The 23379-nt window shown below is 36.2% G+C and overlaps 1 protein-coding gene and 1 long non-coding RNA gene across 5 annotated transcripts in view; one reads left to right on the plus strand and one right to left on the minus strand.

Moving 5' to 3' along the window:
- LOC127496308 (C3a anaphylatoxin chemotactic receptor-like) overlaps nt 1–23379 on the minus strand; it is a 100028-nt gene that overhangs the window by 48727 nt on the left and 27922 nt on the right. Inside the window, exons 1-2 of one of the 4 annotated variants that reach the window (XM_051864199.1) lie at nt 10297–10350; nt 7099–9031 (exon numbers count right to left, since the gene is read on the minus strand). The exons of 1 other annotated variant lie outside the window; for it this stretch is intronic. In XM_051864199.1, coding sequence (XP_051720159.1) covers nt 7977–9031; nt 10297–10300 — 1059 coding nt within the window. In that variant the 5' untranslated portion in view covers nt 10301–10350 and the 3' untranslated portion in view covers nt 7099–7976. Of the gene's footprint in view, nt 1–7098; nt 9032–10296; nt 10351–23379 lie in introns of those variants that run through there. 2 more of the 4 variants (XM_051864202.1, XM_051864197.1) reach the window with 2 other exon arrangements.
- Nucleotides 3085–18714, plus strand: LOC127496324 (uncharacterized). Its single transcript, XR_007925290.1, has 6 exons — nt 3085–4741; nt 14138–14220; nt 14775–14895; nt 15135–15465; nt 16991–17030; nt 17276–18714. It is a non-coding gene; the product is annotated as an uncharacterized LOC127496324 (long non-coding RNA).

Genomic DNA, 23379 nt, shown 5'->3' on the forward strand with positions numbered 1-23379 from the left:
CTTCAGTGTGTAACTTTGATTACCCTCCTCAAACTGAATGAAATCATAGCTTTCGGCTTCTGATCTAAAGCTTTACTGAAACCTTTCAGATGGTGTGAATAATAACGTACAAATATCGTATAATACATGTTGAAAGTGTGTATAATACATGTTGACAAGTGAAAATGACCTATTCTTTTCTTTGTTTATTATGAAGCTTCAGCCAGATCCTTGTATCGCATGATTGTAGCATGTCTGAAACTTTGAAATAAGTCCTATTTCAACACCACGGCAAAATGATTTTTGTCTAATAGTCTGTCAAAAGAAAAAATAAAGTGGTTTAGTCGTATTTAAAAAACAAACAAACAAACAAAAATTCTTAAAAACATTGTGTCAAAAGTATTTGGTAGCGTGATATTCTGTTTCATCATGTATTAACTTCATATTCATTAGACAAAAGATAAAAGTAGTATGAACCCTTGTAGAAATAATAAAAGCACATTTTATAAAACAATGAATGGCAGTGTGTCAGAACAAACAGGTATGAATATATGTTTGCTTTTAACTTTTCATTCATACTTTAAAGTAAGATTATCTTTAAAAAAAAAAAAAAAAAATGTAATACAGTATTTGATTTTTGGTAAAACTATCTTACATATGTAGTGTTTTCACGCATTGTCATGAGCCTATCCTTAAAAGTTGCATTGTGTGAGGAACTGTGTAATATCTAATTGTTAAAAACTTTGCAGCAATAAAAAAAAAAAAAAAAAAAAAAAAAAAAATCGACATCATTCTTTTGTTTTATATTTACTAGGAATTGAAACTATAGAAATAAGAAAAATAAAATCACATAGATCTATGAGACATGCGTCAACTAAAAAGAAAAAAAAATGCAAGTGTAAATGTATGGTTTTTAAAACACAAAACAACATATTTAACAGATATACTAGGTTTTAACAGCAAGGACATTTTCTACCACAGAGTCTGATGTGGACATGCCTGGTAGGGATTTGGCCGAATCTTTGGTTTTTAAGGGAAATTAAACAATCTCAGGAGACTGACTGAATCCTGTGGAGTCACATCTTCTGAAAGACCCTGGCATGTGTGGATTCACTCAGTTGAAAACATGTCGTTTGTAGGGTCACTTTAAATCACTGGGGGTCAAAGGGCATTCTTCTTGTTAGTGTCATCAGATATTGTGACAAACAGATATTTTTAAAAATGTACACATACTTTTGAGTAGATAACCGGTATTATATATACAGTGACAAATGCTTGTGCCAGTCTAGATCATAGATAGTACAGAATGTCAGATGCAGAGTTCAGGCACAGCAAAATAATATGACAACATATGACCACTTTTTTATTTGAAGTTATATCATGTTATATCATTTATTTTATAAGTAATATCATGCTTTAAAATAAGATGAGTAAAATGAAATATTCACTCAAGATACTTTTTTTCATGGGAGCAACACAGAGGAACATCTGATCTCTCTCTCTGAAAATGTGTGATTTTCTCAAAGATATGACTTTAAACAAGAGCAATGTTGAGCCCTCGTTCTGAGTTACGTTCGAGTTGTGAGGCTTCAAACACACAAACACCTTCACTTTTGGATTTTTAAAAAAAATCAAATTAAATATTTGCAGTTTATTTTAAAAACATACAGATTTCTTAAAGCATTGTGTGTCTCATGGGCAAAAATGTTGCTTGAATTTTTTTGTATTATTGAGATCTAAGATGACTAAGTACAAGTTTTTGCTTTAAACTATGAAACATGGAATACTATATATATACACACATATAAATGATACTTTAGGTTAAATTCAGGCAAAATCATTTCCACCGTAGGGCATCAGATATTATCCCGATACAGTAGACTTCTAGGAAGAATATTTGAATTCAATTAAAACTTTAAAGAATGGATTTAAACAACCTTGTAATTTTTTAAAAGATCATATTTAAGAACATATTTGTGCTTTGAAATAAATTTAATACAGAAGCATTCACTCTGGAAAGGAGTTAGCGGTCTTAACATATGCTGTGACAGAAGCTCAACTGTCTGACTCCACCCTCCCATCTCTCATTCACACTAGAGTTTATTCCTAGGAGGATCTGGGAGTGTTTTGTTTATAATACAACTTAAACTATTTACTTTTTATCATCAAGAACTGCTTCTTCAACTCTCTGAAAATGTAAGGCGTTTTCATATTTATAATTATTTATTTATTTAGCTAAAACTAAACTATGTTTAATTTGTTTAAATATTTTTTAGCATCATGTTTGATGTTACACATTTATTTAGAATCATTTCATTTAAAATAGAGATAAGAACCAGCCTGAGATTTTACAGGTTCTCTCTCTGAAAATGCTTGGTGATTTTTCTTAAGGAATTATTGAAAATGTTGCACAATGTGTGAGACCCCAACATTTTATACATACACTGATAAATAAAAATATACTTTAGGTTTTAAGTCAGATAATCAGTCTTCTAGGAAGATTTGACTTGAGACTTTTTAAAAGATGTAATTTAAACTTTTAAATGTATGCTTTGAAATAAAAGTTAGCACAGACAAAACAATGTTTCATCACCCCCCTCTGTCTCAGGTTTCACAGCACGGTTGCATGAAGTTACTTGGAGAGAGAGAGATTTTTAGACTTTAAGGACATCAAAAAAAAGTAAGGAGCTCTCTGCTCTCTGAAAAAACATGAGTTGTTTTATAAATAAATGTTTAATACTGTTTTAGAAGCATGTTTAATTTTATACAATTTATTTATAAACTTTTAAAAGAAGTGAATGTTATTCAGTTAACTTTTTGAAATATACTAAATATACTAAACACCATTTATAGTAATCAACTGTTTGAATTACTGTGATGTTGGAGTTTAGGGATAAGTGATAAAAATAGTCATGTCAATGGAAGGTCTCCACAAAAACATGGACATGTCCACAAAAACCTCTTATGCTTTGACAAAGTTAAAATGAAAATTCAACTACTTGATGAACATCATTTTGTGTGTTTTATATTTCATAAGCATTTGTAAACCAATTTCATTCGAACATCATTGCACGAGGAAATCTTTTTCCTGACTTTATTGTGATGTTTTAAAGTTTTCTGTGAATATTGTAAATACGATTTAAACTTATTACTGTTTTATGGCTCATTCTTTTAACCACTAGCAAACCCATGCAATAAAATTCGACCCCATTTTAAAGCTTATGACTCAACCGATTTATTATTTCATAAAATATACCATGTTTATTCTTTTGTTATTTTGATCCAACCGTTTCTAGACTCGTGTTGCTTATCGTTTGCACAGACAGAGAGATGAGAGCATCATAAAATGACCACAAGCAAGCTGGAATGTGGATGCCATCACATCACACCCTCAAATATGGCGTGTCAGAGTTCAAAAAGCCTTAAAATCATCCGTCTGCCATTTGATCACCCAGAAGATGTCCAGAGGTTCACAGGGCACCATCGCTATTCAAAATATGTGGACAAAGGTCATATCGGGCCCCGGAGGATCACCAACAATGTCAAAGGTCATTGGGGTGATACTACGGTCAACCATGGTAGGGGGATGGGAAAACTTCGTGGGTGGTCCGTGGGGGAGGGGAACGTCGTGGGTGGCCCCAAGGGTCACAGAGGTCAGAAAGGTCAAAGGTCACGATCCATCATTTTGACAGAAGGTGCAGCATATAACTACTAGTAAGTATATCTTGATATATGCTTTCTTTATTTGTATTTTTTCACCGTAACCTAGCAGTTCTTATTGCCATTAAGAGTGTAACTTATTTAGTTTAATCGCAGACGCAATATGGAGGTGAATTAATCATGTTTCCTATAATTTATTTATGATTGCATTATAATGATTTCTTATATATGAATGTGATCGCGTGTGTGGGCGTGTTCAGAATTTGAACTGCTGAAAATACAATATTTTAATTGAACTCTGACTTTTTAAATCATTTTAAACTAACTAAATGACTTAAAGTTAAATTTGCAGAACGAAAATCAAAGATCTGATCTTGTAACATTCAAAGACATTTATATACATTTAATCCATCGCTATTATAACCACCAGTGATGTTCAATATATCACCCCCTCTAGAAATACTGCTTATAATCTATTTTTCTTTTTGCATTTGAAAAGTGAGGTGTTCAATTACTGTTTGTGTTTGTAATATGTAATATTTTTGTGCTTATCATTTTGTAGGATCAGTACAGATTTGTTATTGGAGATACAGTGCAAGCTGTGTGGAATCAATGACCCGTATTGATGAGTTGATGTTACAAGTTTTGCCATTAATTCAGCCAGCACACCCTGATCACACACTACAAGCTACAACACTGCCATCAACTATCCTTATAGCTTTTAAATGCTTTGAATCTTTTCTATTTGCAAGTATTAAATTCTCACCTGTGCACTTACAAATCCCCATCTAATCATTATATATCTATATATAATGATATTATATAATTATTTTCAAAGCAAAAACGCATTCTGTGTGAACGACCCCTCAATTTGCTTGGGTCTTGGGTTATATATAGATTATTTATCTATAATTGTGTAATTGATAAAGTTATGTTTAATTCCCTGTAAAGTAGGCTAGGAATAAAAACGTTTATAAAAATGTTCTTTATGTTTAAAGGCCAGTGTCAGTGAAGATGGTGTGGTCACTGGAATCCTGGTGTTTGTGGAAATGGGAAGGAGTCTCTCCCAGGATTCTACTACAGTGTTGTCCTGATGACTGAGGTAATTCATCTTAAGGCTAATTCACACCACACCGACAAACGCCAACGAACAAGTTGGCCGTTGGATTAAGAATTCTATGAGAAAAAACTGTCATGTTCACACTGCCCCAACAAACACCGATAAACGAGTCAAGTCTGACTGGGAAAATTCCACGACTACATACGTGTAACCATGTTAACAATATTGTCAGGCAAGTTTATTATATTAATAATGTATCATATATATTTTCATTGTATTAAAGTATTGAGGCAAAACAAAAATACTAACCTGAAATCCGAAGCGCTGTAGCCATCGATCTGATCGCAACCTATTGTGTTGCGGTTGGCATACACCGGTTTTTAAACTTGTTTTTTTTTAGCGCAACTCTTTTTATTTACGTGACCCATAGGCCTACACAACCATGTAGCTAAACAAGCCAAAACGAATTCATTTGAAATGAAACTGAAGGTAAACCTGCGTTGCTCTCATGGTGGTTATATCTCTCTCTTATGGTGAAGTGGAGCAGTGCTATTGCTGAATGGCACGGATTGCACTACGGACTATTGTACCTTTTATATGTTTTTTTTTTTTTTTTTTTAAACTGTATTTTATTTTTTATAATGAACAAGCTGTCGTCGGATGGGTTTGTCGCATTCATTTCATGCAACCACACTTCAAGGAATTTGTCAACATAAAAGGGAAGCCAGCAGAAGAAGGCCAGGATTACAGCCATGATAATAGGGAAGGGTTTTAGTTTATTGCTTTTCCGGAGGCGCTTAACTCGTACTCCGACCGCCACATACTAAGCGGAGATTATGACAAAAAGGTATTGATTATCACAAAAGGTACACTACCAGCCTCTTGTGTTTCTTCCTGAATGTCATTTATGCACCATGTTTGTTGTGCAGAAAGGGAAAGCATTTTCCGAGAGATGACTAAAGGCAGGCTGCAAACGACTGACGCTAACCAAATAAGCAGGCAAATTATTTTTGCTTTCTTGGGTCCTGGCCAGGTGGACAGGCAGCGGTCCAAACTGATCGCTGTCAGCAGGAAGGTGCTGGCAAACATACTCAACACGGTCACCAGGCTGCTCAAGAAGCACATAAAGTCACCAAAAGGCCAGTCGAGCTCACGGTATTCTGAAATTATATTAAAGATCAGGAAGAATGAAAATAGGAAGTCTGCATCTACATCTGCATTGCTGGTTGATGCCGTCATTGGTTGGGGCTAGAGTTTGATCTGAAGTAAAAAGAAAAAACAATGGCTAGAAACACACAAAAATAAGTATACAGGTTCAACCTATTTCATTAGAAATGCAGAGAATTGCAACAGAATATTAATCAAAATGTTGTTCATTGAAACTGCTATATCATTTTGGTAAGAACAACAGCTGTAGGCCAACTTACTCATTTTGACAATTTTTGTTGAAAAGGCTGAAAAAAATATACACAAAAAATGTTAACCAATATTTTTATCCAAACTCTATATGTAAAAGAGCATTTTTCAACATTTGAAGCTGAATTGAATTAATTTTTTTAACATACATAGGGTGCTTCAGGTGATGTTTAAGGACTGTTGAAGGAACAAATTATAGTCCACTTAATTCATCTGGAAAGCATCAAGGAAGTAAATGCGAGAAAACTAAAGAAAATGTTTAAGAAACCAAAAAATACTAAGCGTAAATGAATAAAAACGTAATGCAGAAACTGTAAAACATGCTAAACATTTAAACTAAAAAAAGAGCCTTAAGTGAAAAGGTTAATAATCTTACCAGTTCTCTCTGTAAATAATAAGTAATGCGAGGTGATTGGAAACCGGTCAGTACATGTTTCTTTACTTATCATCCCCTAACACTCAGTTAAATATCTTTGTAAGGCTAAAAGAGGAGGGGATGCTCTTTTTGCTTATCATATTCACTTGAAACTTAGAAATTGTGATTGCATATTCAATTGCATAATACTTTCTGAAGTTTGTCCAAGTCAAGGTCACTCTGTAATGAAATAGTATAGTCCTGTCACGGCTCATTAGTGGGACAATCAGATGTTCAGAGCATTCTTAGGAAATAAATCATTTTTATGCTATGGGTCTCTGTAAATTACTAGAGATGTAATTCTAGTAAATATATTTCCTTACATTTCAAGTTTGATGATTATTGACCTGTATTTTTTTATTAAACTATTTAAGACATATAAAACGTCTCCTTGAGCAATCAATTGTAAGATAGCATTTATTTTGTTGTCTGGTTTCTATTTTCATTCAACACCTGCTTTACTAGCATTCGCCATAAGAGGAATTGTATTTGGGTAATGCAATGTGTTGTTGATTTTACTACAGAAACACACTTCATGATGACTTGATTTATAGTGCTTATGGTTCAGGGTTGGTAAACACTGCTCTTGCACAAGGAACTCAAGTTTCTCCATTCAGTGTATAACTCATGGAAAATAATTAGCTTTGATCATGTGGTGATGGATGGATGGATGGATGGATGGATGGATTGATGGATGGATTTATGCTTCTTTATTTTATTTATTCTTCATATTACAATAATAGAGCCCATATAATATAGCCAGTGTTGGAGCTGACCTGTAAAACATAATTAGTTGCCATAGTAAAATCATGGTAGGTTTAACACTGTGACTTTTGTGTTATGCCTAAAAATAAAAGCAAAAGTAAACAGAATTTAACATAAAAAAATGTTCTTAAAAAAAAAAAAAAAAAAAGGAAGATTAGAGACAGAATGTTTCAGGAGGAATTTCTTCAGTTTTGGTGAATGAATAAACATTAGCAAAATATACAGTAGCACTAAATTAACAGAAGCCTATTACAAATGTGGCTTAATGTCAATAAAAATGAAATGCAGTAAAAAGGTAAAACAAGAAAAAATATGTTGAAAATATTTTTCAGTGTTTAAATATTTCCCCAAAGGCTCTTAAACAAGCAGAGACAAGTACACAATAAAACATTTGTATGTTTCCCACAAAAAGCATAAACAATATAAAACATTTTAGCATCCCAACCACTATAGATGCAACAACACAGTGAGTCAACCAATGGTGTGAGTTTGGGGCGGAACTATCTGTTTGTCCAACCAATGCAAAACGGGGTCTGTTCTCCTGTCTGAAAAGTAATTTTAATGGCACATAAATTACATCTTTAGATTTTCTTCAGAACAAATATGGCTTTGAACCTCTGCTGATCTTGCATGGGAGCAAAGTGGAGAGCTTGTTAATATGCTATATTGGACCACTTTAGTCTAATAGAAGGAATGAATATCTTCAGGACTGATCTTCTGAAAGCTTGTTTTGTTGTATTTGTTTGTTGACGAGATGGTTGTGTCGTTCGTCTTGAGACCTTGTGATTCTGAGAGGCCAGAACAAGTGGAAGGGCGGGATAATCGAAAAGAAAGATGTTCTTCAGCAAACGCCGACTCCAGCACCAGCAGCAGAGACTGTTTAAGCTTCTTCTTAAACTCCTCACACATGAACACATAGAGAATGGGGTTCAGACAGCTGTTGAGATGAACCAGGCAGTTTACAAAAGGTCCTATGTCAGTTATTACTTCTATAATAAAGCCACTCCACTTATTCTCGAGTGCAATTACAGTACACAGCTGTTGAACATGAAAAGGAAACCAGCATATGAAAAAGGCCATGATCACAGATATAATGACCCGGAAAGGCTTAAGCTTCTTTCCTCTTTTGAGACGTTTGGCCCGAACTCCAATAGCAATGTATGAAGATGCAATGATCAGGAAGGGGATGAGAAAACCCACCATAAACCTGTATATGACCAGAGACTTGAAGATACTCAAGGTATTATACGTGCATCGGTTACTCTTTTCCAAGCGGTTGATGACAAAGGGAATGCTGCAGAGGATGGATAAAACCCACATGAGTGCACAGATGATCCTGGCTTTGACCAGAGTTCGTTTATTTTGAGCCCAAACAATCACCCATGTGGACAGGCATCGGTCAAGACTGATAGCAGTCAGCAGAAAAATGCTGGCAAACATGTTAAGCACCGCCACAAAGCTGACAAACTTGCACATGAAGTCACCGAAGTGCCAAGCCATCTTGTTAAAGGCAGTAACAATGTAGAGGATGATGATTAAGATGAAGATGAAGTCTGCAATTGCCAAGTTGAGAAACCAAATGGAGTTGACGGTCGTCTTCATTTTGTAGCCAGTCACAAATATGACGAGCCCGTTTCCAACAATACCCAGAGCGAAGACGACAAAATATATGAATATATTGAAGATTTCAATGCTTGATAAGGGTTCTTGCAGCGTTGTTGCATTGGTCACATTCTCTGCACAAAGAAAAGAGATAGACAAACTGAATCCATTAGAATGATTAATTCAGAAATCCAACTCATTCAGTTCACAAATTCAACTCCCTGACTCAATCTGGTTGCAGCGGTTAACACCTCACTGGAGTTGGAATGGAATGATTTTCTTGAATTGTCTTTAAAATCATTTTTGGATAGTTATTACAGCTCTGATTTTTCAGGATGAATCGTATTATTGTTGTTCAGATTGGAACCTTAGTTACCAGTCCATTGTTAATCATGCTCAAGATTAGGCTAAATCATGTTTAAAGCATAATCTGATTTTATTTGTCTGAATTATGGGGAATAAACGTTTGCAAATTCAGAGGTTATGATACAAGGAGTTGCTCATTCTTACCATGATGCCACCAGGGGGCATCATGTCCTGTTCTCTATTTTATGTATAAAATGCATGATGTATGTATGTTTTACATAATGTATTTTAACAAAAAAAAAAAAAAAAAAAAAAAAAAATTATATACTTTTACTGTAAGAATAAACAAGAATACATTTAACCCAACAAAGGTTTTTTGTTGTTGTTGTTGTTTTTTGCTGCCTACAGCTCAAATTATGTCTGGTAGGTTTAAAGGCTTTGTCAGCAAAAAATCTGATGCACAATTCACATGCAACATTAAGACCATAAAACTGAACACTGAACAGACAAAGTTGCAACTCAAAAATATTATTTTACTGCTGTTCTCAACTCAATAATGCTTTCAGCTAGTTTTGCATTAAGCAGTAACAGTTGCAAATGATGCAGTATGACCACAGCTTTTATTAACCTCTGTTGACTTACATGACACGTATTGCACGTGACTGAAGTCTCAAAAACTCTAGCGAGAGATACAGTATATATTTTTATATTTTGTGTGTTATTTTATCTTATAATAGTGGTTTACACTGAGAAACAACAGCAGGGATGGATGAGATCTCTTTTAGATTTCTGTTGGATTAGAGTTTAAGCTTTTAATTCAAGTCGCTATGCTACTTTAATCTTGATCAAATCAAGAATCGAAAGAAGCCAAGATAATGAACCCAACCAAAGGGGTGGAGGAATAAAAATGCATGTAATTTTGAAAAGGCATTACAGCATAAATAATCTGCCCACATCACCCAGTTCTTTTCACAGGGCATCGATATCATCATATGACATGTCTCAATAATGCAAAAATGTGCTTGCAATATTATAATAGGTGTATCAGACATAGTCATAGCCACAGGAATATTGCATAGATGTAGATTCTTACCCATTTTCAGTCCTTTCCTTCAGTTATTCCTGCAGGTGTGTTATCAAAGCTCACAACAACGTCTTCACATGAACATGATGGTTGTTTCCCCTTTATTTGTATGAAAGAGAAAGTGGGGTGGAGTGATGATGCATCAAGGGAAGTATGCTTCTGTAGAAAACTATTTTGAATATCTGCTTTCAAAGGTTAAAGTTACAGTCTTCCATGGGAACCCAAAATAGGACCACATCGTTTATTAACATAATCCAAAAAAAAAAAAAAAAAAATATATATTTATGACAACAGCAACTAAGAATAAAGGACAGAGTAGAAAATTATAGTTCTGCACTGGTGTTTTGAGCATGATTATATAATACAACATCCTGTTGATAATAGTTAAATCTTTCTTCTTAAGTGTTAAAAGCAGTACAGAGGGTGCTATCTAGAGGCTGTAATCTTCTTCCTTCATAAACAAACCTTTCTGTGGCTTAAAAAAAAAAAAAAAAAAAAAACCCTCTCTATTCTAAGTTGTTTTTACTTTGAACAATTTGCATTACAGTACTTCTTATGCTAGTGCTAGGATGATTTGCTTGTTGTACTGCTCATTTGTAATTCACTTTTACTAAAAGCATCTGCTAATTGAATACATGTGAACAAAAGGGCAAACCTTTTAAGCCATTCAGACTGGTTTATTATTTATCTCCAAAATGGACAAAAAAAAAAAAAAAAAAAAAAAAGGGGCTCTGGAGGAGAAGAGGGGTGGCAAAATGAAAAGAGTCCAAAGAAATAGTCCATGGGGGAGTGGAGGGTGGGAGGAGCCAATGGGAAACCTTGAGCAGGAGGAGCCAGATGTTGGTCCAGAGACCAACCATGCCGAGGCCCCAGGGTGGAGTCGCAGGTGGGAGGAGCCGTGGTGGTGTCGACATGGTGGTAGAAACCACCCTGGGGACGACCAATGGAGACATGGCTAGTGATGGAGACCCTGATGTAGCCGATGAGCCGAAGAGCCCACGCGCAGCCAATGGTACAGGAGACCGAGGTGGAGCCATGGCAACGAGCATCCGAGGTGGAACCGGACGTCCAGAGGGCAGAGGTTGAGCCGGTGGGACCGAGGATGTAGGTGGAGCTGGAGGGAAGGAGGAGCCAGACGGCACCGTAGGTGCAGGCAGGTGGACGACTGACCAAGGCGGAGCCGGAAAGACGAGGGTGCCCGGAGAAACCGTATGGCCAATGGTGTAGCTGAGGGAGGGAGGAGCCACGGTGGAACCAGAGTGTCGACTGTCCGAGGTGGAGCAGGGGGCACAGAGGCTTGAGGTGGAGACAGGGGACCCTCTGTGTGGGATGGCGCTGGTGGATGGAAGACCGTAGGCATCTGGCATACAGAAGATGAAGGGCTGAAGGACAGCAGCGATGGTGGGGCCGAGGAACTGGTTGGACGAGGAGGCGGGAGAGGGAGGCTGGGCGGGAACATAGGAAACATGAGGGACACTGGAGAAACAGGAGAATCTGGAGATACAGGGGAAATCGGGAAACACCTCTCGAAAAAAAGTCTATTAGATCAGCCTCAAACAAATTCTTCAGCTCTTCTAAATAATGTCCAGAGCTCAACAAACTCACATTTACAGTTGTGGTGGTGTGGGCGGGGCTTTTCTCCCAGCCCTCGCGCACCTGGTCAGAACCTATCAGTGGTCCGGGCTCCAAGGCGATGAAAGGCTCCGTCCTTATCCTCAGCACGGGCTCATCTTTCGCGAGTAGCCAGTCTCCACAGTCTGCGGTGGGCTCTAACAACATCTCCATTGCGTCGCTCGCTGGTGGTGGTTGGTCTCTGGCAGTGGAGTGGGGCTGGTGGCGAAGTCCTCCTCCGCCGGGCCGATGGTGAATGGCGAGTTGTTACTCACCAGCACCCACTCCATGAATGCGGCGAAATCCTTCCAAGGACCGCTCCCTGGGAGGCGTGCCCGGGACCACTCGCTTAGGCTGGAATGGTAAAACACGCAGAGCGAGCAGTCGGGAAAGTGTGTCTGGCACGCCAACTCCAAAAAGGCCCTTGTGTGTTCTTCCAGGGAGCGGTCTCTCTGCTCCAGGCATAAAAGGGTTACTGCTGGGTCCATGGTGACAGGGAAGAAAAAAAATGGTCCATTCTTCTGTTACAGTATGGTTGTGTAGCAAGGAACAAGGACGACAGAGAATACGTAGTAGAGTATTTAATGACAAAACAGGCAGGATTACACGAAGCACGTGAATGTGAACAGACAAGGAGTGGAGGAAAACACAGGGTATATATACATGTGACAAACAAAGGGAACTTAACAAGGTAACTAACTAGACACAGGTGAAAGCAATGACTAATAAAACAGAATGGGGAAAACTAGGTCAAACTAACGGAACATAACAGTGAACATGTAACATTGGGTTTATTTACATGCAATTAAAACAGTAAATTTAAAAGATTTACATTTTTAAATCTTTGTATATTCACTGAGTTGTCTCTGCAACAGTAGCCTAATTCTTTAGTTTGATGGGTGTTCAAAAGTCTAAATTTAAAATTCTATTTAAAAATACTCCAAAATATCCAATAAAACCTTAGACTCTTACCCCTTTTTTGTCTGGCAGAATGCTCCTTTATTTGATACAGTGAGAAAGGGCAAGGTGCTTGATGACAAAAGGGATTTTTAACATCATTAAACATCATCTTTCATTTTGTTATTGTAAAAATGTCCAGTGTTCAAACTGCTATCCCATAACACAGTTTGGTACATCCCTGACTCATCCCTGAAATCTTTCAAAAGAGAACCATTTCAGAGTGAACTAAAATTAGTAATTTCAGTCATTCCTAGTTTCCTTCTAAGTATAAATATGCAGGTTTTGTATTTTTAGCAGTAAAGAAATGACTGCAGCAGGTTCCAATGAACAAAACTCAATAGAGGTTGTGATGCACGAAAGGGAAATTTGTTTTGTCATGTTTACATAAAACTTTACCAAATTTTTTTTGTAATATTTCTGATTTTCTTTCTTTCTTTCTTTTTTTTTCTTGATTTTTCACTGGTAAGCCCTATAAGTTATGGTAACTCAAACCATTTGAGGAAACCAATTGCCGTAAACCATTTAAGTTTTAAAACCAATATGCATGAGTACTGTAAACTCATATACATTGAGTTAAATTCACTTATATTTTAGTGTTGGTTTAGTCAATCATTAGAGTACATTAGAGTAACTTTAATGTTTTTAGCTAAAGTGGTAACGTTAGCCTACGGGACCCCCCAGGGGTCAAAAATGTGGACTAATCATTGCGCATGGACTCCTAAACTGAATTTATTCCCAAATTATGGGCAGCAGGACAGCCCGTTTACTGCTTATAAATCGTGCCTGCAGAAAAGGCATGTTAATGCATGCTGCATCTATAAATGTTTTAGGCCTGTGCAACTTGCTGACCGCTGTGGCATCCCTGTTATCTGTGTACATATTACCTGTGGTGTGGGTGTGGGACCTTAACTGACGCTAGATAGTATTTCGGATCATACGGCCTACATTCACTATACAAGCCGATCTGAGATCTGTTAAAATAACAGGCACGTTGGTATAATTCAGGCAGGCATTACTAGTTGCATGCAGATGCATGATACAGTATGATTGGATTAGGCTCCTATTCCCATTTGATTTCTAATGTCGTCATGTAACGTTATAGTCCTTAGGTCCAACACAATTCATCCATGGTTGACAATAAAGTAAATTGTATGTCCTTTTTTAATCTTCATAGTGCCATTGGAAAGGCTTAGGACATGCTCACATCAGGTCATCCCGCAGAATTACATATTTTGTTACGTATAAATAATAATAATTATTGTTATTATTTTTTTTGTAGTAAAAATGCCAGTTGGTTCAACTCTTTAGTAGTGCACCCATTGCCTGGAGAAGATCAATTGTTCCAATCTAAGATGCACCAAGGTAAATAATTTTTAATAGGCTACTGTACTGTCTAACTGCTTACCCCCATTTTCATGCATTAAAGCCAGAGTCAAAAAGGCTATACATCTGACATTAAATCTGTCTATTACAGACAATACATTGTTCTATTGTGGTGGTTCTCAACTGTGGTCACACCTAGTTCATTGAGATTATCCATATTTTGATTTCAAAATTCAAGAAAATGGCAACATCTCTACTTGCGCATGCAATAATGACAACTTAAGGTATAATGTCTGTGGCCAGATAATGGACATTAGTATATTCCATTAAAATATGGATACATAACTAACTTGGTTTCTAGCATCATACCTTTAATATTATTAAAACATGCCAGTGCATTGACTCAGCTGTATATTTAGTCTGACCAATTAATTTCATTCACTTGGTATTGAAGTCATTATTTAGGCCCTTGTTAATAGAGGGCTAGAAAATCAGCAATGCTTGATCAACTGGACCACAGTTTAGAACCTTTTTTTTGTTGTTGTTGTCATACCGTCTCCCCCTCACTCTCTCTGTCTTTCTCCCTTGCTCAGTGTGGGAAGCTGCTGGACATGAAGTCTAGGCAGACGGCCCCTATGAAAGTGTTCCGGACCAAGGAATGGGCACAAAAAGTCCCGCAATCAGGCAAAAATCTTTGACAACAGTGCCCTGTTGGTAATAAGCTTTTTGTAATTTCTAAAAGCTGTACTGTTTGACATTCTTATATTTTAGAGTGGTTTTACTGTGGTATTTGTAGTTAAAGCACAGTACCACAACACTTGCCATGCTTTTACCACAGTAAATGTTTTTACTGTGTACTGTTTGTAGTTAAAGCACAGTAAACACAACACTTGCCATGCGTTAAATACTTTTTTGTAATGTAATTGTAATTCAATATTTTTTCTGTTTTGCAGTTCCTTCAGATCACATACTCCTCCATCTCCATCTCCCACAACAACCTTTAATCCAAATCAACAGCTCTTTTAAGAAGCCATCTCTCGCAAAAGCTCTCTCACTATTTCTCTCTCTCAGCTTTCTTGCCTATTTTTTCTGACCTGTAATCTGTAATTCATTTACACATAGTTTTGCTCTCTTTCTTTCATTTTTTCATCATGGCATATTTTTAAATCTCAGAATCAAATGTTGACCAATTCTGTCAGAAAGCTGATCTTATTAACAGGGAACTCGAACTCAAAGTTACCAATGCTGATCTTGAAGAAGCTGCAACGACAAACATTTCCAGTGGTATGTCTGTGTTGGTCTTAACCCTTGATTAAACATTTCTGCAGTTACATTTTGCACAACATTTGGTGTTTCTTAAACTTTGTTTTACATACCACACGGTCCCATCAGTAGTAATTCATACAATTTACCAAGTCACCAAATTCATATGACGGTGTACAAGCGTGCTCGTACAAAATTCTGACTTGTTTTACTCCTACTGCTGCCATAGCCTGAACTCTCATGCAGATTGTGCCCATTGTAAGTAGTCGGACTGTTTATATGAAACGTTTGTGTATATCAAATGGAAATATCAAAGTGTAAATGAAGTCCATTGTATTCTTTTTTAACCTTTACAAATTGACGCTATCTCTTCTCGTTCCAGCAGTACATGGTATCTGCTCATAGTCTGCTTTTCTTTCCTTTGTGATTTTTATTGAACACATCTGTCTAAGAAGCAAGAGTCTGGAAATGCTAGTTTAACATATCATGTGACACATCAGGTCTTCAATTAATTTGTCTAAATCAGATCACTTAAAGGGTTAGTTCACCCAGAAATGAAAATTCTGTCATTTATTACTCACCCTCATGGCGTTCCACACTCGTAAGACCTTCGTTAATCTTCGGAACACAAATTAAGATATTTTTGTTGAAATCCGATAGCTCAGTGATGGCCGAATTCAAAATACTGCTTCAGGAAGCTTCGGAGCATTATGAATTAGCGTATCAAACCATGATTCGGATCGCGTGACAAACCGCCAAACTGCTGAAATCACGTGACTTTGGCTCCCGAACGGCTGATTTGACACGCTAATTCATAATGTTCCGAAGCTTCCTGAAGCAGTATTTTGAAATCGGCCATCACTATATAAGTCATTATTTTGGTTTTTTTGGCGCACCAAAAATATTCTCGTCGCTTTATAATATTAATATTGAACCACTGTACTCACATGAACTGATTTAAATATGTTTTAGTACATTAATGGATCTTGAGAGAGGAAATGTCATTGCTGGCTATGGAGGCCTCACTGAGCCATCGGATTTCAACAAAAATATCTTAATTTGTGTTCCGAAGATTAACGAAGGTCTTACGGGTGTGGAACGCCATGAGGGTGAGTAAAAAATGACATTATTTTCATTTTTTGGGTGAACTAACTCTTTAAGGTTGTTTATACCAAGAACAATAACTATAATGATAACTATTTTAACATCCATACCAACAGACAATAAAGTTCAGTTGTCACTATCAATCTGGTATGCCAGTCAAAATTATGGATTGTATTCATAAATGCCACAAAATGCTACTAAAGCCACTAAAAAGCCACTTAATTATTGTAATCCTGTTTGAAACCTTCAAGGTAATTAGAATGTTATCAATGCATTTTCTTGCTGAAAACAGTTGACTTTTGTTATTATTATAATTGTTATTAACAATTTTAATTTGCCTTGCATTTAGTTGCAATAGAAGCGAACACTGATTGCATATAGTTTTAAATTAAAAAAGTAAAATATTGTTCTTAATCATTTTTTGCCTGTTTGTTCTTTAAAGAGAAGAGAAGAATATCTTTCTGATGGGAGTCTTGCAACTGGTTTGTAAAAATATTATTTGGAATCTTATAATGTTTTCCATACACAAATTATCTTTTATTTTTGAATATTAGCCAATGTTGTTTTAAAGGGGTTTCATTTAGATATTTCTGTTACATATTACTTTATCCGTCTTTTTTTTTTTTTTAAGTTGACATAATTCACTATAATTGATTTGCATCTATGCAGATACTTTTTTTTTTTTTTTTTTTTTTTTTAAATAAACAACTGCTTTTTTTCTTCATAGTGGCACAAACTGGAGAAGTACCGGGATGCCAGAGGTTGCTGTTCTGAATTCCTGGGCACTTATGTTTGTCTTTAAACAGTTTGACATATCAAGAAACATTGGGAAATGACTACAAATTGTGTGCATTCACTATGATTTTTTTTTATTATTATTTCCTTTTTTACTTTTTTATTCCTATAGTTCAACTGGTAGAGCTAAGAATGGCAAGAGGTCCATTTCTAGGAAACACAGAAGTGACTAAATGTATACCTTTTAATACACTATAAATACAGTAATGTTACAGAAGCACTTTAGCCAAGCAGTACTACATGCTTGAATAATTATCAGAGGAGTAGTTTTCTGTAAGCAAATAAAACATTTTGATACATTTGGGACAAATAAATGTTTAACTGATAATCTGTCCATTCACCACAAGAACCTGGAAGATCCTGTCATAAATGACCATATATGGACAAGCAAGTGTGACGCCCCTGCTCAACTGGGTTGCCATTGGCTTTGAACTTCCCTTGACACTGGCAGGGCTCGCTGTGATTGGACTATCTTTTAACCCAAATTAAAAAATGCATAAAGTTGCAAAGTATGTTTTGTTGTTATTATTATGTCAGTAATACCTTCATTTAACAATGCAGCCTTGCTATGTTGTGAGAAATTACCTCTTTACCGAGATCCTAACCCTAACCCTAAGCATAACTTCACTAAACTACAAATGTTTTTCGCGTTCTATCGATAGAATGGCAGAGGCTTATGGGTAATGTAGTTTAAAACGTTTAATAATGAAATGGGGGGATATACTTAACTTTAATGAACAAAGGGATATAGTCATGTTTATTGTGCAAACCTCTATGACATATTTGAGAGGCAGGCTGAAATTTGATATTTTACTATGAGCACTTTTTAAAATGCCTTTATACCATCTTTTTGTATATATTTGAAAATTGTGTCCAACACTATTTAGTAAACATAGAATATGTAATTGTCATGCCAATTTTTTTCTTTGATACTAAAATCAGACTTTGATTTACAGCCATTTGAAATGTGCATTTTTTTCTTTTCTTTTGCACTTCCAGGGGACTTTACATGGGCCCCTGGGGTGGAAGGGCATTTTCAGTTATTTATTTAAAATAACTTAAGATAAACAGTATCTTCTTATATAAAAAATAAATGTATATATCTTTTTTTTTTATTTACTTCTCATCTATGCATTTATGCTGTGTTTTTGTGGATATTTTGTATTTTTTCTTTACATATTTACTGCACAATTACTTAACCATGTCATAAATTGGCTTATGAAAAATTGATTTTTAATGAAAAAAATCACTTTAATGATGAACTTAATTAAATATAAATTGTTTTTGGACATTGCTCTATGTGTTAGGGATAGAATACTACCATCTACAGGTTTGTGGAAAAACTTTAGGAATTATAGTTAAAGAAAGAAAGTGCAATGACCACATATATCCAATAGAGGTCAATAGGGACTCAATAGGGACTGTGTGTGTTTGTGTTTATGTGTGTGTATGTGTGTGTGTGTGTATGAGATAGAAAGTTCGTTCGACTTTGTGTTTATGGTCAAGGACCAGACCTTTATTTACATATAAAATTTTTCAGATTTATGCCAGTTTTGTTGATTTTATTTGCCATTTTCTACAGAAATGCCCTCTGTTGCAGTCACACATATGTGTGTGTCTCTGTGTATGTGTCTGTGTGTGTGTGTGTGTGTGTGTGTGTGTGTGTGTGTGTGTTTGTGTTTATGTGTGTGTATGTGTGTGTGTATGAGATAGAACGTTCGTTCCACTTTGTGTTTATGGTCAAGGACCAGACCTTTATTTACATGTAAAATTTTTCAGATTTAGGCCAGTTTTGTTGATTTTATTTGCCAATTTCTATAAAAATGCTCTCTGTTGCAGTCACACATGTGTGTGTTTTTGTGTGTGTATATGTGTGTGTATGAGATAGAAAGTTCGTTCGACTTTGTGTTTATGGTCTAGGACCAGACCTTTATTTAAATGTAGAACATTTCAGATTTATTCTGGATTTTTTTTTTTTTTTTTGGACAAATGAAATGGAAAAAAAGTCTGACCCGGAGGGACTAAATCGGTGATTTTTTTTTTTTTTTTTTACACACCTTTAGAACAACCAAATCAAGCCCAGATTTTTTTGTGCATGTTTAGATAGATTATTTAGGAAAAGTCACAGAGTCTCATGCCCCTGAGATCCTTCATCTCAGGGGCATGAGACTCTGTGACTTTTCCTAAATAATCTATCTAAACATGCACAAAAAATCTGTTACTCTCAACGATTCCTCACTTAACTGTTTGATCATATAATAGCTGATTTCGTCTTGACCAGGAGTAGTTTCTCTCATTCTCCTCAGCGCTCGTTTTAGTTCTGTTATTCCAAAAGGGACATCCATTAAATTATCTCTTCCCTCTCTTTTTCCCAATAGATCAGGATTCTCTTTTAATGTTTCCTCCCTTTTCCTCTTAACTCTTAATCGGTCCTTGGGGTCAATCTGACCCCGCTGACAGTTTCCTTCGTTTTTAAAAGGAACCCTTTTCAAAAACGAAGGAAACTGTCAGTGGGGTCAGATTTTTATTGGGGTCAATTTGACCCTGCTGACAGTTTTTAAAAATGAAGGAAACTGTCAGCGGGGTCAGATTTTTATTGGGGTCAATCTGACCCTGCTGACAGTTTTTAAAAATGAAGGAAACTGTCAGCGGGGTCAGATTGACCCCAAGGACTGATTAAGACTTAAGAGGAAAAGGGAGGAAATATTAAAAGAGAATCCTGATCTATTGGGAAAAAGAGAGGGAAGAGATAATTTAATGGATGTCCCTTTTGGAATGACAGAACTAAAACGAGCGCTGAGGAGAATGAGAGAAACTACTCCTGGTCAAGACGAAATCAGCTATTATATGATCAAACAGTTAAGTGAGGAATCGTTGAGAGTAATGTTAGAGTTCTATAATAAAGTTTGGGAAATGGGGGTACTACCACAAAGTTGGAAAGAGGCACTGGTATTGCCAATAAGGAAACCAGGGAAGGATCCAAGTTAGCCAGCTAATTATAGACCAATAGCCCTTACATCTCATGTAGGGAAAGTGATGGAGAGAATGATAACAGACAGACTAGTTTATGTTTTGGAGAAAGAAGGAAAATTATCACCTTACCAAAGTGGATTTAGGGTAGGAAGAGGAACTATGGATCCGGTTATGTGTTTGGAAGGGGAAATAAAGAAAGCTCAATCAAATAAAGAATCAGTAATTGCAGTGTTTTTCGATATTGAAAAAGCCTATGACATGTTATGGAGAGAGGGTCTGATGCTAAAACTGGAGGAGATGGGGACAGGGGGAAGAATGTTTAATTGGATTAGTGACTTCCTTAAACAAAGAACAATAAGAGTGAGAGTAAGAGACTCTGTATCATCTCAAGAAATAATAGAAAATGGCACTCCTCAGGGAAGTGTAATAAGTCCAGTGCTGTTTATAATAATGATAAATTATATTTTTAGTAAGGTGGATATGGGTATTTGAAGATCATTGTTTGCAGATGATAGGGCTTTATGGTTCAGAGGAAGAAACAGTAAGTACATTATGGGGAAAGTGGCTGTGGATGAGGTAGTTAAATGGTCATATGAATTGGGGATTTGAGTTTTCTGTGGAGAAGTCACAAACTATTATTTTTTCTAACAAGAAAGTAGATAATGAATTGAAGTTAAGAATATATAACACAGAAATGGCATGAGTGACATCATTTAGATTCCTAGGAATGTGGCTGGATACTAGACTTACATGGAAAGAACATATTGATAAGATAGTGAGTAAGTAACACCTATTGCAGCAATGCAAATAGAGATAAATGAAAATAGAGATAAATGAAATGCTGCTTGATATTAGAAGGCAACAGTTAATGGCTGTATATTGGACAAATCTTAAGAGTCAGGATGAGGTACATCCAACAAAGAAAATACTAGGAACATGTTGGGAACAAGGAATGAATAAACATAAGAGTTTTGGATGGGTTGTTGAAGAAGATATTAAAGAGATGGGGATAGACAAATATAGATGTGTACCAAGAGTGATTTACCCACATAACCCTTTATGGATTCTTCCTCCGTCAATAGTAGATTTAACACTATTGAGGATAAGACAAAAAGAAGGAAGTAATGAGAGCAAAGGAATATTTAGGGATTATGTATGGAAATAATATACGGATATACACAGATGCTTCCAAAAAAAGGGGGAGAGTAGGAGTGGCAGTTCATGTTCCAAAATTACTGATAAAGAAAAAAAGCAAGAATAAGTGATCAACTGTCAGTATATAAAGGTGAACTGATGGCTATTCTGCTAGCAGTACAACCAATTAAGGAAAGAGAAATACAAAATGCGGTCATATGTTCAGATTCATATTCAGCAGTAGTCAGTATTGATAACCAAAAGTCAGAATCAAGGCCTGGGCTGGTATGTATAAAGCCGCTCAAAGTAAAATTTTAGTCTTAAGTGTGTCAAAATTCTAAGAATGACGTAATTTTACTCTTATTCTTAGACTTAAGAATAAGTATGATTCATAAAGGTTCCTAAGTGTCAAGACTAGGTCTTAGCTCCTCAATTATTTAAGAGAGCTGGAGAGGTGTCTTAACCTAGTTAAGAGTAACAAGATGGCAGCAAAGAAGAGGAGACACACGCTTTCCAATGAAGATATGATGTATTGGAGTTATGATATAAACTTGATTGTCAATTCTTTTTGTAACTGACCTAATAAGAAATGTAATAACTTTAAATAAATGTAATAAATGTAATAAATATTACTTAAACAATAATTAATGTGTTTAATGCATTTTAATACATTTAAAGGTGCTGTATGTGATTTCTCAAATTCGTTGCTGAGCACTGTTGATAAGTCACAGAAAAAAGTCACACTTCAATACTAATCACCGTGCTCCGAGTCGGTCTCTAACCCCGGCCCAAACGCTGCTGGCATGCGAGGCGAGTGCACTAACAATGACGCTAAACACCTCATGTTCTAGCGGGCGTCAGTGTGCAATAGTTTAACTGCACAACTCTGGCCCTGTCCCAAATGGCACCCTAAACACTCACGGCCTTCCTACGAGTCCGCACTTTCATGACGTAACGTCGCTTTGACTGTTGGAAGGAAGTCTGCCACGGAGCTCGCACCAGTGCAGGCTCAGCAAAAGTGCGCATCAAGGGCGCATATTGGCCGCAAAGGGGGCGCTCGCGAGCACCCTCCTGAAGCCTAAAATTGACAAATGGGACACCCTACGGTCTCGTGGACTTAACGGACACGTGCACGCGGCAGCCATTGTAAGTCCACAAGACCGAAAGTACATAGAAGTGTTCCATTTGGGACAGGGCCTCTCACTATTTGGCCGCTGTTACACATGCAATACGATAGTGGATGTCTGTTTATCACAGCTGACGCGCAACAAAATGCTTCACAAAAAATAAAGCGCAGATGATGAACGAATGACAAGGAAGCACAAAGAATTAACGTACAGTACACAAGAGTAAATACAAACAAGAGTTTGTTGTTAATCGCCAACAGAACAGCAGCTCCAGACAATCAAAACCTAGTGTTACTTACATGAGAAGGAATCAAAGCAGCCTCCTCATCTGTTTTCAGGCCTTCCTGCTTAGCTCTCTCCAGCACTGGAAAGTTTTCGGTCCTAAGCGCTTGCCCAGTCATAAACCTTCATTGTAGTGATATTCTTTTGAGCTCTTTAGTATTGTGTAAACTTACCACACCAAACATAGTGGCCAAAATTGATGTGCAAAGTTTTTTTTTTTTTTTTTTTTAAATGACCCTACAATTTTGCTTAAACCATCAAAATATGAAAATATTTTTATTTTTATGTTTATATTATTTAATTGTTTTAACATATGACATTGACTACAACATAATCAGTTTTTAATATTTCATAGGTTCTCTCTTGTTTTTGCATGTGTTCATGATTACTTTGCATGGCAGCCTGGCCAAAAATAATTTGAAATTTCATTTCATTATCACACATGAAACAATTGACTCCAAGCACAGCTACACAATATGCTTACATCTTTTAACACATTTAAAAATATTTGAATTAAGGT

Source organism: Ctenopharyngodon idella, chromosome 15, assembly GCF_019924925.1.
Source record: "Ctenopharyngodon idella isolate HZGC_01 chromosome 15, HZGC01, whole genome shotgun sequence".
NCBI lineage: Eukaryota > Metazoa > Chordata > Actinopteri > Cypriniformes > Xenocyprididae > Ctenopharyngodon > Ctenopharyngodon idella.